This window comes from Alnus glutinosa, chromosome 6 (assembly GCF_958979055.1).
Source record: "Alnus glutinosa chromosome 6, dhAlnGlut1.1, whole genome shotgun sequence".
Taxonomy (NCBI): Eukaryota; Viridiplantae; Streptophyta; class Magnoliopsida; order Fagales; family Betulaceae; genus Alnus; species Alnus glutinosa.
The window spans coordinates 27,235,998-27,254,709 of record NC_084891.1 but is presented as its reverse complement, the minus strand read 5'-3'; the positions used below and the strand labels follow the sequence as shown (position 1 = coordinate 27,254,709).

At 34.8% G+C, this 18,712-nt stretch overlaps 2 protein-coding genes across 3 annotated transcripts; one reads left to right on the top strand and one right to left on the bottom strand.

The window, feature by feature from the left end:
- Window positions 1–3,010: 3,010 nt before the first annotated feature.
- LOC133871828 (agamous-like MADS-box protein AP3) lies at window positions 3,011–6,905 on the bottom strand. Its single transcript, XM_062309262.1, has 7 exons — window positions 6,393–6,905; window positions 6,228–6,294; window positions 6,064–6,125; window positions 5,843–5,942; window positions 3,693–3,734; window positions 3,528–3,572; window positions 3,011–3,432 (listed from the first exon to the last, which is right to left on the bottom strand). Exons 1-7 carry the CDS (start codon window positions 6,578–6,580, stop codon window positions 3,295–3,297), a joined length of 642 nt encoding a protein of 213 aa, XP_062165246.1. The 5' UTR covers window positions 6,581–6,905; the 3' UTR covers window positions 3,011–3,294.
- A 3,883-nt stretch (window positions 6,906–10,788) lies between these two features.
- Window positions 10,789–17,951, top strand: LOC133872028 (coatomer subunit alpha-1-like). Of its 2 annotated transcripts, none has more exons than XM_062309532.1 (4): window positions 10,789–11,083; window positions 11,391–11,621; window positions 13,677–14,171; window positions 14,628–17,951. In XM_062309532.1, exons 2-4 carry the CDS (start codon window positions 11,414–11,416, stop codon window positions 17,579–17,581), a joined length of 3,657 nt encoding a protein of 1,218 aa, XP_062165516.1. In that variant the 5' UTR covers window positions 10,789–11,083; window positions 11,391–11,413; the 3' UTR covers window positions 17,582–17,951. The 2 variants fall into 2 exon arrangements, with proteins under 2 accessions (XP_062165516.1, XP_062165517.1); XM_062309533.1 differs by having other exon boundaries at window positions 11,264–11,621.
- The last annotated feature ends 761 nt before the right edge of the window (window positions 17,952–18,712 follow it).

Genomic DNA, 18,712 nt, shown 5'->3' with positions numbered 1-18,712 from the left:
TATTATATATACAATAAGGGTGTTGTTAGAGATATTATAACTTTTATTACAATCCGCTTCATACTAGGTCAAAACGATCTGACCTTTATTCTGTTAACAAAAGAATTAGATACTCCGGTTCAAAAAATAATTTGTTTAAATTTACTAGTAATTTGTTTAAGGCAAATCCGTCAATAAAGATTAGGGGCAATACCTTTCCTATTGCATTGCTTAGACAAATGTCTTGATAGCTTAAGCCCTACCTTTTTGTTATAATATATTTCCATATATAGGGTGATTGTAATCAAATCGTTGTGATTGATTATCAAATCCTTGTTAAAATATAATTCCATATTACAGTGATTGCAATAAAATCTAGCATTTTCACTATAAATATGGATTATTTGTATTGTAAAGAGCATTAATAAATAAGAGCGCAATGTAATCCTTATGGCTTTTATAGACCGAACCACAAAATTATTTGTGTTTCTTTATTTATTTATTTTTCCCTCTCTCATTCTGTGTTTATTTTTGTTATTCCACTATTCAATTTATTTTCCATTCAACTATATATATTTATCTTCACTGCTCAGGCAAAAAGACAATTATCACCATTACTTAGCTCTCTACGGTCTTATTATAAAGTTGTATGATTTAACATGTTAAATCATCTTTTTATACGGCAGAGGTCACTGCTTTAACTGTATAATGATTCTTGAAAGAGATGTGACCTACTTGTAGAGGTCGAAGTTTTTATGTACGTATACATGAGGATTGATATAGATGCTATTACACAATTGCAAAGACGTACATGGACTTTTGTTATTGTGAATTAATTTGTTCTTCAGGTTCTCAAGTTTTGTGTTTTTTCTAAGTTTCATGCGTGAGATTGATTGATTTTTTAGGTAGCAATGAGTAGAGTTTATACTTTATGGATTGCCAATTAGGACATTATTGTATACGCAGTTTCCCCTATTTTGCATTTTCTAGACAAATTTAGATGTTTCTAAAATTTAAGATTGAACCAAACTAATTTTCGTGTCTCGAGAAAAAAAAAAAAAAAATGCAACATACTTTTTCATTGAAAAAAGGGATCCTCTCCGGTTAGTATACTTTTAGGGGTAAAAATGTACATTCACAATTTTTACCCCTAAAAATATACTAACCGGAGAGGATCCAAATGCCCTAGATCATAGAAATGTGAGGATTAAATTTATCCGGTGTTGTTTTCTTAGAAGAGTCTATGGGCCGGCGTAAAAAAGTCCATCCTAAGAAGGCTAGACCGTTAATCAGTACTTACAAAAAAGAAAAAGAAAAAGGGTCAATTACGTACTATTGTATGAGTATAGCATGATGCTTTCTTTTGGATGCATACAATCTTCTTCCTTATAGATTTTAAAGTCTACTTTTTCTAAAAATAAAATAAAATTTAGTTCATTTTCATGAGAGAAGTGCTTAAGTTTTCAATTTCGGCAATTTGGTCTATGAATTTTCCTCTAGTTTCAAATTAGTGTCTTCGACAATCAACTGTCTAATTAACTAATTAACTATTTGCTATATCTGACTAATCAATTAATGACATGTGGCTTTTGTTTGACATGTTATGTGCTAATTTTACTTGACACGTTGCACAATTATAAATTATGAAAGATTTCATTTATCCCTTTTAAATTGTTACCGCTTTTGTAATTACTGAATTACGCCCCTAAACTTAAAAAATTATCAATTTAGTGTATCCATATTTTAATTTCTTATTTATTCTTTTCAATTTCATCTCACAGTTAAATTTTTTTGTTAAATCTTATAATCACCTCCTCACAGAGGGGTGTCAACCCCTATTTGATTCATCTAATGTAGCATAAAGTCAATTAATTGGATGGTAGGTTGACAAGGCTAGAGACTATTTGAAACCAGAAGTAAGCCTAAGAATCCAATTGTTGAAATTGAAAACCTAAGACTGAATTAATTAAAATCGCATGAAAACTTAGGGCAGACTAAATTTGTTTTTTTCAATAAAATATTGTTACTTAAATATAGTGTCAATACAATCTATATTGACTTCAAAAAGAAAATTGTCATTTTAGTGTGTATTAATCAATCTTTGGTTTTTTTTTTTTTTTTTTTTTCTTAGTAGAAAGTAATTATTTTTGACTAATTTAATTCGTCCTGACCATTAAAAGATATTTTTTCCCTGCTGTTCTTTTGGACAGACAAAAACACGTCTACCCAAAAACATACACATGAATTATCAATGAATATCACCTTGTATTTAGAGTGCAAAGCAATTAAACTAAAGAGAGACCAAGAAAGTAATGAAATGTACACTCAAAGATAAAATCTTAAAAGCAACGTAAGCATAATTCAAGCAAAGCGCGCGCGCGCACACATATATATATATATATCCTGTGGTGTAAGACCGAATTATGTTTTTCTTTCTTGACTTTTAAATTGTTAATTTAAAGCTCCTTATAGTTTGGATTAAATTGAAATATTTTGCTAAATCAATCAAGTGATTTCATATGATTATCTACTCTAGTTACACAATTTTTCATTCTTCTTTTTTCTCAATTTCATCTAAAAATGTATCAAATTAATCCACTCCACATAGATCTCACGACAATTGAGAAAAAAAAAAAAAAAAAAGGAAGAAAGATTGTGATTAACAAGAGGTTGTATAATTGAGTAAGGCTAGAAATTACATTTTTATTCAATAATTCTCACGTGACAGTTTCAATTAACCTTGTGATCAATCGTTGATAAAAAGAAATAAAAAATTAAAAGATTGGTTGAAATTGTTACATCAACATTATAAGATAGTTGTTTAATAAAAATGAAATTTTTAGTATTATTCGGTGTAATTATTAAAAATTAGGGAGATAAAGTATAATTAGGTATAATCATTGGGAAGCAAAGTATGGTTTATCCTTAAGTAAGTTATCTACTTCATCTTCTTTTGGGTTCTTTCAGGTAAACTAAGCATAAAGCATTAGGCATGCAGAACTAAGTGCTTAACAGATCTATATATAAGGAATTAATTAAACGAGATTCTAACTTCGTCATGCTATATTAATCAGAAAGCAAATAAGTCAACTGCATGCATGTTCTCTCACGTACAACTAGAAGAAGAACGACAGAATATTGTATGTAGTTACATAAAGTTGATCAAGTCATTAGATCTAAACGCTGATACTACAAATAATTTGCATTCTGGAAATAAAATATTGGTAACTGAATCGGGGGAATTTGTGTGGTGATCATAAGGTCTACTCAAGTAAGGTATATGTTGTGAGCTCTGACCCCGATCCACTATGAAAATTAGGCTGGTAAGGTTGCAGGCGTAATTAAAGCAAATATGTGAGAATCTCCATTTGAGTATCCAACGAAGGAACCATAATCCCCTGCTGCATTATCGACTAACCCATGTGGGTCTTCATTTCTTGCATTCTTAATAAACTAAGAAGGATCCTTCTATTAGTTCAAATTTGTTTCTCAAATTTCAAATCCCAGTCAAGAGTACTATATATAAAGCTCTAGAGCATGATGCTTACAAGTTCATGCAGAAGAACTCCATGTACTTCTTCAGCATTCCTTGACTGCAATCAGGTTCAGACAGTTAAAAAATAATAATAATAATAATAAACTCTATCATTCGAAACTCAAAAAACAAAGTGCAACGAAATATATTAATAACCATTATTGCCGATTGGGTTTACCTTTTTCTTGTGAATGTCAATATGGTTAGTAATCACCCGATACTGTGGATTCACATAAAACCAAGCTCATTAGCTTACATGATATAATAAGCCTCGCTCAGAACAACACTAGCTAATTAACTGTTAAGCAGATAAACAAAAAAAGGAACTGCTATTTCAACACCCTATTGCTGCTGGTGGCATGCATGGTGGCAAAGCATTTCCAAGGACAAATATACATGCAATATGCGATATAAAAAGAAATACCACAAGATGATTTTTTTATTTATTTTTTGATGAATGGGAAATTAAGAAACAAAACAAAAGATATATGCAGGAAGCTAGCTCTTGGCAAAATAGACAAGAGAGCAACAAACAAAGCTGAAAAACTAGCAGCAGTCACAAAAATACAAAACAACTCAAACTAATTAAGGAGCCAAAGACAGCCAAACCGAATACGTCATGAACAGGCCACTAAATAGCAAATCTACTAACCAGAGATCAGCAATACAATTTCAGAGATACCCTAGGAAACAACAATACTTCTACTGGCAAGAGTAGGCGGGACACCAAAAAAAGAAAGTTTGACATCCGACACAATATCTTGAAGGGCGCTAAACACGCTTTTTAACCAACTAAAACGGCATTTTAGAAAGGAAAATGTTAAATTTACAACACCAACACAACAACCACACAACAATCTCTCACATGAGGGTGGACCCCACACATTGGGGCCCACCCTCATGTGAGGGGTTGTTGTGTGATTATTGTGATGGTGTTGTGTATGAATCAAATCCCTTTCAGAAATATAAAATTTGTTGACTATATCAGTCTACCCAACAAGTTTTGAGCTGACAACTAAATGGGTATTAAATCCTTTCTTTCATAAAATACATGTTCATCAAATACCACAACAATTAAAGGGCCGGGGTTACACACATATATATGTATATATATTCACCAAATGTTGAGCTCAGCTAGCTCCTTTACCTCGTTTCCCTCAATGTTGTCTTTTGGATATTCAGCATGTCATATGCTATTTGATACATAGAGGTTGAAACGGAGCAAGAATTTTGAGACGATAAAGATGCATGGCGATATGGCGTTCTTCATCCACAGCATTACGAAAAAGGAAAATGCTATAGATCTCAAATTTTTTTTTAAAAAAATTTAGTTCTCAAATAATGTGTCATAATCTCATGTGATTTATCATTTTGAAAAATATATCATAATTTCATGAGATTATGACGCATTATTTTGAAAAAAAAAAAATTTAAAAATTTAGCATTTCTCTACTAAAAGACTAATGCGAAAGTATCTCTAATAGGAGAGAAGGCTTAACATAATATCTTAATGATTAGAAGAAAACCACATCATACGAAATCCTGTCAAGTTCAACTATGCCTTTTGCCCCATTCAGCATTATTCTAGTGAGGTAATTATTGTTTAACAAGTAGAAGAGATTCTCACATATGTGTGCGTACATACATACGTACATTTTCTATATTTTACTATGTCCAAAATAATATATAACTTCTTGTATTTTACAATAAACGAGTTTACAAGCAAGACGTACTTTCTTAAAAAAGTTTACAAAGAACATAGACTTTAATAAAACAAACACTTTTCCAAAAGTAATTTTAGATTGAAAAAAAAAAAAAAAAAACATTTCAAATTTGAGGTAATATAAAGTTAGGGACAAAGTTTTCTCCGAGCTCTATTGTTAAAAATTCCTCCAATCTCATAAAAAATTGGCACGTCCTTTGAGCATGTGAGAATAGATAAGCACATATTTTTTTAATAACGTTAAAAAAAATATTATTCTCACATATTACTAAAAAAAAAACATTTGATTCTCACATATTATTAAAAAACAATACGTACTTCTTTAAATGCTAAGAGATACATGTCAATTTTATAGACTGAATTGGAGAAAATTCCTTTCACTCAGTTTGAATAAAACTCTGTCAATAAGTTTTAAGATATAAATGGCTTCGATTTCTAAAATTTTTCCATTCTTAAATAACAAAAAAAATGAAAACACAATATTTATTGTGAGACGGAAAGAATACAAAATTAAGAGAATGGCAATCAAATAAATCTATAACATATAATGGTGATAATAGAAATGACAGCAAAACCCTAACTTTCCGTGGATATATAGATCCAACCTTACGGTCACGAATAACCTTGACAGCAGCCTCCATTTCTTGCTCAAGACCATGCAATTCCGTCAAGTTCAGATCATTCAGAGATTCACCCCTCCTCTGCCTACCAAATACATGCCAAAGAAACAATTATATCAACACAGGAAACTCCCCAACTAAATTCAAGAATTCACCAAACACAATAAAGCGACCTGATTCTCCCTACTAGTCTAGCTAGCTATTACCTTATCTCCCTTCTTAGGCTCCCATTCACCTCCTTAAGCTCCTTTAGTTTTTTTAGATTTCTCTGCACACGTTTTCATACTTGTAGTAAACTAACAATTCTTGCATTCAATATATATGCATAGAGAGAGAGAGAGAGAGAGAGAGAGAGAGAGAGAGAGAGCACCTCATAATGAGAGCTCCAAAGATCTTTCTCTGAGGTCTTTTGGTACTGATCAAATAATTGCTTCGTTCTAAATCCCAAATTTCAACCAAAAAAGAAAAAATGGTATCAAATTAAATAGGAAAAAGTTCATAAGAGTAATCTAGGGTTTCAGAGAAAGAGAAATACGTGATGGAAGGGCTGATGTACTCATGGAGCTTGTCAGTGCTAGAGAACATTATGATAGAAACCTTGGCATCGCAGAGCACGGTGAGCTCGTTGGCCTTCTTGAACAGACCGGTCCGCCTCTTCGAGTACGTTACCTGCCTGCTGGTCTTGTTCTCTATCTTCTTGATCTGGATCTTTCCCCTCGCCATGATATCTCTCTCCGATTTTCTTCCTTTCCTTCCTTCCTTTCTTTTTCCTTTTCCTAAGATACTTTAATTAAACGAAAGGAAAAGAAGAAGAAGGAGAAGGAAGGGGCATTGCCGAAAATGGAAAGCTACTGCCAAACTGGTGAAAGGCTTGGCCGAAGTGATAAAAGGTGGAAATGTCTTTCTAGATTGATTCGGGACCCGCATTCCGATGTTGGGACCATTACCTTTCCGTCCCTGATTATCCGTTTCCCAGACTTTTGATTTGATCCGTTTGGTTTTGATTGAATATTAGGTCGTTTTGATTGATCGAGTTTGGCTCCGGAGAGAAATTTTTGGGTGCTTTCTGATGAGCATTGAGGAATGTTGTTGTTGGATTTCTATCCGTTTAATGGCATGATATCATGCATCTGACGGTAAAGATCAGCTCAGTCGTGTATAAAGACTCCCTTCTTGTGCTTTATATATATATATATCCAACTTCATATGATAAGACGGTAGTAAATAGTAAATAGTAAAAATACCATCGTACGGAAACATTTCTTTCGAGGCATGAACGCATCGTTGATTTGTAAATTAGGGGCTAAAGGCGCCTTGCCTTGCCTTGGGTTTATCCCCTGGTTTCCTCATTGCCGCATAGGCTAGTAGCTAGTAGCGTTTCGGCTAGAGCACTCGAGCGAGTGTTTTCAGGACATTAACGTTGTTGAGGCTCGAAGTAAAATGTCATTTCATGTCTCTTATCCGTCCACTCACAACTTTGAAGGGCTGAACTGTTTATAAATGATAGAACCGTCCCTCTAAATTTTCCTTCGGCAGAAAGTACTCCTTCAGTTTGCTCAAATTATAACCCGGATTCTAAGAGGGCATGTTATGAAAATAGAATTTTACAGTAGCTGCTACTAGCTAGAAAATCAACGTTGGCATGATTTATGAGCACATATTTTATTGTTTATGTAATTTTCGGTCAGATAATATAGCAGCTTCAGATTTGCTATTTCGCCGATGATATGCAAGATAGCAAGCGCCCTCCAAAGATTGGCCAGTGCCTAAGTTAGTAAGGATTCATGAGAGTAAAAAGATCGATGAGAGAGAGCTCAAATCTGTTGAGATACCTCTTTACCATATTATCATAATATATATATATATAGAGATCAGAGTATGGGTCTGATACCAAAAGTTATTGAGCAATCCAATTACACCAACTAGTACCTAAACACCATAGGGAACCAGTTGGATAATTTTGCCTCTTCCAAAAGAGAAACATAAGCCTTTTAAGCAAGAGAAACCCAAAATCAAGTTTCCAGAACTATATATATATATATATATATATATATATATGTGAAAATTCGAGACTCCAAAATTTCAGAGCACCACCTTATATAATTCCCTTGCTTAATTCTCTTCATCTCCAAGTCTTTTTGTTTGAGTTGTATAGTCATGTAGTCCTCTATTTAATGGGTGATCAATTAATAAATATGTAACAAGAATTAATCTTAAAATTTGTGTTTGAAAATGTCTAGGTTCCTTTTATAATCTAAAATGTCTAAGTTCTCTCATAATCAATTTAAGCTCTAAGTTTTCTTAAAACCTAACAATTGAGGGGTCAAAATACAAAGAGAAAGACTCAAAATATTTTTTTAACAAATTTATAAAAATAATAATAATAAATAAATAATTTTTTTATGGAGGAGCCGTCGGTGCAGACTCGGTGTGTAGCATTATAGCATTTGGTATCCATGGGCCTAGATAGCATTCGATGGGCCTGTATGAATTTCAGTTAGTCGAATGCCCCCATTCAAATATGTATTAAAAAACATAAGTTTAGCCCAATCCAATATGCATTCCGAAAATCCCCAAAAATAAAAGATTGCTATTTTTTATGAAAAAAAATATTTTGCGCCGTGTTTATCCCAACGAAAAACACTTTTATCACATGTGCGCAATGATTAAAACATTACGTGACTACCTGTTACTTCAAATTTAATTAAAGATTGTGCCAATTTACGTGAACTTTCAAAACTGAAAATGATTTACCTCTATCCGAAATTTGGGCTACTTTTATTGATTTGGAAGAAAGAAGAAAAAAAAAAAAATCTTATTTATCAATTTAAAATTTTCTGCAAAGAACACGTGCTAAGATTGTGATACATTAGATCATTAGTATAATTAAAACTACTTTAAAAAAAAAAAAAATGGAAGAAGAAGAAGATAAACTTGAGTGTTAAGATTTGAGATATTGTATTATTAATAAAATTATTATTATTATTAACTGTAAACTCATATCCTGTGTATTTTGCCGTAAAATGTTATTAAAAATATTTGGGTTAAATGTTATTTAGCCTTTTAATTTGAATTAACACTCGTTGTGATGCAGCATAAGAAACTGACAAATCACATTATATGGTCATCTAAACTAATAATTTAATATGATTTAACTCCCTCTGTCAATCTTGACCATTACTTTAGATGAAAAATCATATTTGACCAAATTGTTCTGAAAAATGTCCTTATTTTGACAGCTGAAAAAAATATAAGGATAAATGCAAAATCATTATTTGTGGTTTGCCGAAATTACAAATCATTTTGTAGTGAAATAAAAAATAATTCAGAAGTCTATAGGACTAGCCAAAACAACAATTTAGTATCTGCAGTTAAATTCTGTCAAAACACTTTACCGATTCTATTAGTGTACCTTGTGTCATCACCAATAGAATAAAGATACATGTCACTCTATTTTTTTTTTTTTAAATATGAATCAATTAAAAATATAAATATATAACTTAACAAATTAATTTTTGGGATAAATACAAAATCAATATTTGCGGTTGGCCTAAATTATAAATAACTTATTGAGGTATAAAAAATAATTCAGAAGTTATCGGGGTAGGCAAAAATAACAATTTAGTCATTATAGTCAAATTCCATCAAAAACTCACTTCGTTAATGTGCCACGTTATCATCAATAAAATAAAAGCATGTGTCTTTCTTTTAAAAAAAAAAACATATTAACATATTAAAATTATATATATATATATATATATATATATATATATATATATATATATATATAAAGCCTAAAAATCAAAAAATCAAGGGTGAGGAGGGTGGCCTGCGAGCCACCCCAGAGGTGGCGCTGGCCACCATTGGGTGGCTGCACCCTTGGCCCCATCTGGGGTGGTTCACGGGCCACCCAACCACCCCTTAACATTTTATATTTTTTTTCTATGTTTTTTTTTTAATAAAAAAAAACCTTCAAAGGGGAAAATTGGTAGAATTATGTCAAATTGGTCATGTTTTATGCACGTGACTAGTTTTCCGTCTAAGAAGACAGAATCTTCTATCGAAGTATTTAAATCATATCAAATTAATAATTTAGAGGTGAGTTGTCAGTTCATAGTGCTATATCACAAACGACTGTTAGTTCAAGGGGCTAAGTAATATTTAACCTAAAATATTTTCTACAATTTTTAGTGTTTGATGTATACGAATTTTTTTGATAAACATTGTAGTAAAAAATTTTCCAATTTTGATAGTGACCATAGAGGTAGACTGCGTTTGGTTCCCAATTTCGAGGCCGGACGCGCATTTTTAAACAAAAATTGTATAAATTGTTTTATTTAGGAGTTTGTTTAAAAATAATAACCTTTCAAAAACATGAAAAAAAATATTTATTTATTTTTTTCAAGTAGCAAGCAAGTAATAGGTACATTTTTAAAAACACATTATTTTAAAAATAATTTAAAATATATATTTTTTTCTAACTACAAAATTTAACAAAAATTGTATAAATTGTTTTATTTAGGAGTTTGTTTAAAAATGATAACCTTTTCAAAACATGAAAAAAAAATATATTTATTTATTTTTTCACATAGCAAGCAAGTAATAGGTACGTTTTAAAAAAACACATTATTTTAAAAATAATTTAAAACATTTTTTTTTCTGACTAAAGAATTTACAAATTTTACCAAATGCTTAATTATATTTTTAGTTTTTAATCTAAGCATTTTAAAACCACTAAATAAAACTAAATAGACACCTAATAAAATCAACCTGGCTAAATCCCTTTCATTTGTAGACAAAACATCGTCTTTTTTTTTTTTTCTTTTTTTATGAATAAGTAGAAATTGATATTAACAAAGACAAAACATCGTCACCAAAAAATAAATTATAAATTATAAATTATATAATTTATATTTATGAATTTTCCAAGAGGGATTTCAGTCAAGAATGTAACGACCCTCGCAAGCATTTACATTAGGATCGAACTTCTTACCCCTAAGAAGAGAGCAGATCTGCTCTTGGCGAGGTGGCCCTCGCTTTCTACTACTACTTGTTTCTTTGCATTCCTTTTACGCTTCTGATCTGCGAGCCGAGCCCTTCTTTTCCTCCTTCCACCTCACTGCTTATCCTACGCCCACTTCGCCTCCGATCTCTCGCCTCCGCTCCTCACGCCGCCGGCAAGGTCCGGCTCTCCTTGATCTGGCTGTCCTCACTCTCAGATCTGAGGTACGATCCTTTCTTTATTTCTTTACCTTAATTCTGATCATTATGTACATTTTTATATCTGTTTAGGTTTCTCGATCCGAATTTCGCTGTGTTTGGTTGTTGAGAATAGGAGGAAAATGATAAAGAAACATGCAGAAATTCGGGCAAACTAATTCAAATTAAGCTCAATTCTGTGGTCAGGAATTGCGAAATGCAAGATTTGGATAATTTTCTCAGCATTCAAGCGGAGATTAGATGCAATTATGTGAACTCGGCCTGTGAAGGAATTTGCTTGATATGTGATGTGAATGCTTTGGTGTGTGTGTAGGGTTTGAAAATTGAGTGGAAAGGATGCTGACGAAGTTTGAGACGAAGAGCAATAGGGTGAAGGGACTGAGTTTCCATGGTAAGAGGCCATGGATCTTGGCGAGTCTTCACAGCGGCGTGATCCAGCTCTGGGATTACAGGATGGGAACTCTCATTGATCGATTCGATGAGCACGATGGACCGGTCCGTGGTGTCCATTTCCACAAGTCTCAGCCATTGTTCGTCTCCGGGGGTAAATCAGTCTGCCACTCTTCCAAAGTTTGTTTTGCGTTTTCACTCGTTTGTAATATCACGGATTTTACTCATTTGGAGTTGTGTTGATTATTACTACGTTGATATTACTATATCGGTTGTGATATTAAAATTTAGGGCAGCTTAGATTTCATGTTTTCAGTTTGTGGAATTTGTTATCCAAATTTTAGGTACGTTTGTCATTGCGGAGTTGCAGTGGCAGAGCCAGTATTACACCGGATGGAGGCATAATTGAAAATTAACTGATAAAGTGCAATACAATTCAACAAACACTAATTCAAGAGAGGAGTCTCAGTAAACTAATAAATAAACAAAAATGTAATTGAGTAAAAATATTAAGAAATCTAACTTTTATTTATATTTTGATAATACTTCGATCGTCCCGTAATGCAAGTTCAGCTATAGTTTGTTTGAATTTGGTACAACCTATGGTTTTGCTTAGGGTTTGTCATTATTTGAACTAACTACACCAATTTATAACTACAATTAGAAAACTGAATAAAACTAAACATATAGTTATGATTTGATACTTCTAATTCGGTTAGTGGCATTATAAATTAACCAATGAACTAGTAATTTATGGATCATAAAATGCCAATGTAATAGTATAAAACCATAGTTTCAACATATAAGAATAAAAATAAAAAATTGATGGATAGTTTTGATTTTGAGCTTAAAAAAGTTAAAAACCAATTAGAAGAGTAAAAGAAATTACTTATTTTGGAGAGAAACTATTTAATTGCATAGAAAAATTATTTAGTGATTGAAAGTTATCGAAAAGAATAAATTGATGCGGTAGTATTCAAAATATGGTAAAATCTCTCTAAACTTTCTTTATTTGGTTTCTTTCAAGATACAACATGATGCTCTATCATTCTTTATTCTTTGTCAAATTGTTACTCCTTTAGCACTTAGAAACGTTCAAAAATATAATAGCCTCTTTTCTAATACAAATAGGATCAATAAAAGAGTAGAAGGAAAAATAAATTTGATAAATGGTAGAACAGCAAGATAATATTGAAATAAGATTTTTTTGATAAGTAAGAAAATTTTATAAAAAAAGCGTAAGGCGCCCCTAAGAACACATGAAATATACACAGGAACAACCCAGCTAGCCCAAAAAAACAAAGGAAAGCCAAAAACAAAGAGAAGCCCCAATAACCCAAAAAAACAGAGGAAAGCCCCCAACAAACACTCAAGAAACAAAAGAAGCACCCTAAATCCACAAGAAACCCAAAAAACAAAGGAAAGCCCCAACAAACACCAACAAACACTCAAGAAACATAAGAAGCTCCCCAATACAATAACAACCCCTATCAAGCACCCAAACTTGCCCCGAAAGCCCCCAAAATAAGACCCCCTACATCATGAGAGCTTTTCCTTTCCAACGCCCGGAGGAAGTGCTAGCATTGCCATAATTGATGGAGCTCTTCAAATTCAAGAGCTCCCTCTTGCCTTTTGACTTCTGGCGAGCAATCATCTTGTCCCGATGGAATTTTATGAGAAAGAAAGTTTTGATATGTAATTTTATGGTCTGACAAAGAGAATAATACAACTAGGAGTATTAATTTTATGCTTTTATTTTATAACTAAATAGATACAATTTTTATTTTCCTTTTTATTGGAAAATACTTTCATTGAAATAAAAAGTAGGTTAGGTAGCAGGGTGGGAGGCCCAAGATGCCCAAGGGGTCTCTGCTCCTTTTGAAGGGGTTGGGGGTCAACTGCTCCACCCTTTCTCTTTTCTTTCAACCCTTCTTCCCTCTGCCAATGCGGGGTTGGACATTACAACTCATTTTCTTGTATGTCATCCGACATCCAATGCATAAAGGAAGGATTTTGTTTTACATTCTTGCTGCCTTCTGTCATCAATAGATGACAGCCCCAGATTTTCTATTTGCCAAATTATAGAACCTTTGGAGGAAGTACAGGTTCTGTAAGTTCTGAAGCTTGGTTATGTTTGTAAGTTTCATGATGGTGTGTTGATTCCATAAATGCCTTTAAGGAAGTAATTTTTGGTTTTATGTTTTCTCAGGGGATGATTACAAGATCAAGGTGTGGAATTACAAGTTGCATAGGTGTTTGTTTACCCTTCTTGGACATCTTGATTACATCCGCACTGTCCAATTTCATCATGAATACCCATGGATTGTTAGTGCGAGTGATGACCAGACTATAAGGATTTGGAACTGGCAGTCCCGAACTTGTATTTCTGTTTTAACTGGACATAACCATTATGTCATGTGTGCCTCATTCCATCCTAAGGAGGACTTGGTTGTGTCAGCATCCTTGGATCAAACTGTTCGTGTCTGGGATATTGGTGCCCTGAGGAAGAAAACTGTTGCCCCTGCAGATGACATCCTGCGGTTGAGTCAGATGAATACGGATCTCTTTGGCGGGGTTGATGCTGTTGTCAAGTATGTATTGGAAGGTCATGATCGGGGAGTTAATTGGGCATCATTCCATCCCACTCTTCCTCTAATTGTATCAGGAGCAGATGATCGGCAAGTGAAAATTTGGAGAATGAATGGTATGTCTGTGTAAACCTGTCTTCTTTTCCTGGTTAGTCGTTTCATTTATCCTTTGGTTTTGAGTGAAAATATCTTACAGAAAAATATGTCTTACAAGATTGGTCATAATAAACAATAGCCATTGGTTTTCATGTGCTTCTCTTTGCCAGGGAGAAGGAAAAAAAAAGAAGTTGAATGACCTATACTGTTTTTTTTTTTTCCCCCAAATTTCATTTTGAAGAAGTTAATCCAACTGGAATTATAAAGAATGTGGTATGTGTTAAGGGGGAAAAGAATAGTGACTGATGACATAGCAAACGCTAGATGGATTTTTTGCTGGGAGATAGCTCTGACAGAAACAACAAATAGGCTGGTAGTTTAATGGGTTCCTTCTGTGAATAATATACATAGTACAGGTTCATCAGTTTTTCCATTCAAACTAGCTAATGGTTGCTGGTTCACCTTTCTGATTTCAGATACAAAGGCTTGGGAAGTAGACACTTTGAGAGGGCACATGAATAATGTGTCATGCGTTCTATTCCATGCTAGGCAGGATATTATTGTGTCCAATTCAGAGGATAGGAGTATTCGTGTCTGGGACGCTACAAAGAGGACTGGTCTTCAGACATTTCGTAGGGAGCATGACAGGTTTTGGATTCTTGCATCACATCCTGAAATGAACCTTCTGGCTGCTGGTCATGATAGTGGCATGATTGTTTTCAAATTAGAGAGAGAGCGGCCTGCTTTTTCTGTGAGTGGTGATTCTATTTATTATGTTAAAGATCGTTTTCTGCGTTCCTATGAGTTCTCAACTCAGAGAGACACTCAGGTAATGTCAATCCGAAGGCCTGTTTCTGCCTCCTTGAACCAAGGGGCGAAAACACTTTCTTATAGTCCTACAGAAAATGCTGTTTTGATTTGCTCGGATGTAGAAGGGGGTTCTTATGAACTATATACTATACCTAAAGATAACTTTGGTAGGGGTGAGACTGTCCAGGAGGCAAAAAGAGGTGCTGGAGGATCGGCTGTTTTTGTGGCTCGAAATAGATTTGCAGTTATTGAAAAGAGCACCAACCAAGTGTTAGTCAAAAACCTTAAAAATGAGATTGTCAAGAAGAGTGCGATTCCTGCTGTTGTTGATGCAATATTTTATGCTGGAACTGGAAACTTGCTTTGCAGGGCAGAGGATAGGGTAGTTATCTTTGACCTCCAGCAGAGGATTATTCATGGGGAGCTTCAAACTCCCTACGTCAGGTATGTTGCTTGGTCACACGACATGGAGAATGTTGCTTTGCTGAGCAAACATTCTATTGTAATAGCTAGTAAGAAGCTCGTACATCAATGCACTCTACATGAGACAATCCGTGTAAAGAGTGGAGCTTGGGATGAAAGTGGTGTTTTCATATATACCACCCTGAACCACATTAAATATTGTCTTCCTAATGGAGATACTGGAATCATCCAGACCCTTGATGTCCCAGTGTACATAACAAAAGTGTCTGGAAATACTGTTTATTGCTTGGATCGAGATGGGAAAAACCGTGCCATTGTTATTGATGCAACTGAATATGTTTTCAAGTTGTTCCTTCTGAAGAAGAGATATGATCAGGTTATGAGCATGATTAGGAGCTCTGATCTCTGTGGGCAGGCCATGATTGCATACCTTCAGCAGAAAGGTTTCCCAGAGGTTGCCCTTCATTTTGTGAAGGATGAGAGGATTCGCTTCAACTTGGCACTGGAGAGTGGTAACATCCAGGTTGCTGTTGCTTCTGCTAAGGAAATTGACGAGAAAGATCACTGGTACCGGTTGGGAGTGGAGGCCCTTCGCCAGGGTAATGCTGGCATTGTAGAGTACGCGTACCAGAGGACAAAGAACTTTGAGAGGCTATCATTCCTATATCTTGTAACAGGGAATATGGATAAATTGTCCAAAATGCTGAAAATTGCTGAAGTCAAGGATGATGTAATGGGTCAGTTCCACAATGCCCTATATTTGGGCGATATCAAGGAGCGTGTTAAGATCTTGGAGAGTGTTGACCATTTACCGCTTGCTTACATCGCAGCTAAAGTTCATGGGCTCCATGATATCGCTGAACGTCTTGAAGCTAAACTTGGAGATAATGTTCCTTCTTTACCTGAGGGTAAATCACCATCTCTTTTGATGCCTCCAAGTCCAATTATGTGTAGTGGAGATTGGCCCTTGTTGAGGGTAATGAGAGGAATATTTGAGGGTGGTCTTGACACTGTGGGCAGGAATGCAGAGGAAGAAGAGTATGAGGAAGCTGCAGATGCTGACTGGGGTGAGGATTTGGATATTGTTGATGTGGAAAAAATGCAGAATGGAGACATCAGCACAGGGTTGGAGGGTGAGGATGCGCGTGAAGAAAACGATGAGGGAGGATGGGATCTTGAAGATCTTGATCTTCCACCTGAGATGGATACACCCAAAAATGCTAGCAATGCTCGTTCTTCAGTATTTGTTGCCCCAACTCCTGGTATGCCTGTAAGTCAAATTTGGATCCAAAAATCATCTCTTGCGGCTGAGCATGCAGCAGCTGGCAATTTTGATACTGCAATGCGATTGTTGAGCCGGCAGCTGGGTATAAGGAACTTTGCACCCTTGAGACCGTTCTTTCTTGACTTACACATTGGCAGCCATGCCTATCTGCGTGCCTTCTCTTCGGCCCCTGTGATTTCACTGGCAGTTGAAAGGGGATGGAGTGAATCAGCTACCCCTAACGTGAGGGGCCTGCCTGCTCTTGTTTTTAAGTTCTCTCAGCTTGAAGAGAAGCTTAAGGCTGGTTACAAGGCCACGACAGCTGGGAAATTTACAGAGGCTCTACGGCTTTTGCTCAGTATTCTCCATACCATTCCCCTGATTGTTGTCGAGTCAAGGAGAGAGGTTGATGAAGTAAAGGAATTGATTATCATTGTCAAGGAATATGTTCTTGGTTTGAAGATGGAGCTTAACAGGAGGGAAATTAAAGACAGCCCAGTTCGTCAACAGGAGCTTGCAGCCTACTTCACCCACTGTAACCTTCAAATGCCTCACTTGAGACTCGCCTTGTTGAATGCCATGACTGTTTGCTATAAGGCCGGTAATCTCAACACCGCAGGAAATTTTGCCAGGCGTCTGTTGGAGACCAACCCAACCATTGATAACCAAGCAAAAACTGCCCGTCAAGTCCTGCAGGCTGCTGAAAAGAATATGAAAGATGCATCCGAGCTGAATTATGACTTCAGAAACCCATTTGTAGTTTGTGGGGCAACATACGTGCCGATATACCGCGGACAGAAGGATGTATCATGCCCTTACTGCAGTTCAAGGTTTGTTCCAGCCCAGGAAGGGCAGCTTTGTGCTGTTTGTGATCTTGCAGTTGTTGGATCAGATGCATCTGGGTTACTTTGTTCTCCGTCCCAGATAAGATGATCCCGAGAAGCTTAATCAAAGAATATTTTCAACTGTCAGCAGCAAGCATTGGTTATGATAGTTATTTCTTCGCCACAAGTAGGGGTCCGTATGTTAGAACCAAACAGTTGGTTCGGTCAGATTATAGTTCTGTTATATTTTTGGTTCAATTTCTATTGTCAGGTTCTCTCTCTCTCTCTCTCTCTCTCTGTGTCCCGCACAATTGAATTTTTATGATTATGAATTATGATTTTCACTGTGTAATAACTTTCTTGAGCGTTTTGGCCTATAGATTGTTCTTTGACTTGTGAGAATAGTGTATCAGGTTGGTGGAGGGCATATTCAGTGCTTTTCCCAGAGATTTATTAATGTGAATTTCAATTGGTTGACAGTGGCGGAGTTGTTGCACTATTTTCTTTCGTTTTTACTTTGAGTGAAACAAAGTGAAAATGATTCTTGTGAGTCGCGAACCAAAGAGTTGTACCCAAATTTAAGGAAATAAAACATTATTTTAACATAAAAATACTTTTTTTCTTTTCTAACATTTATTTATTTGAAACAATATTGAAATGGTATATGAAAATGGGATCCGACTTGTGTACTGTATTTAATGGCTCAGATGGTGTAAAAATATTCAGCGGCCCATATCTCTTTTTAATTCATTTCTCTCTCACCCTATTGTCTTTCTCTTTTTCCGAAGCTTTTGTAGTAGCTTTTGTTTCTCTTTCTACTCGCTCTCTTTCACTCATCGTCCTCTAGTTTTAATGAAACAAAGTCTTGATTTTTTGAGTTTCCTGTTGAACGGCATTTGGTTGACTGATTTTGGTGTTTTTAAGTTTTACGTATTTTCATCGATTTGCGTTGATTTACTGGCTTCTGTAGATTATGGGCATTTGGTTGATTCCTAAGATTATGAAGATTTTGGACATTTGGGATTTTGGGCATTTGGTTTCTGAACGTTATCCTCACACGTCATACATTTCCTTTCCTTTTATGATTTTTTTTTCCCCTTTTTTTTTTAAGAATTGGTGGTGGTTTTTTTGGAAGGTGGGTTTTCTTTGGGGATTTTCTAACTGGATTTTTGGTGATGCAGTGGGTTCGATGTTGGTAGGATTGTAGCGGCTGTTTGGGTTTTTGAAATTTATTTATTAT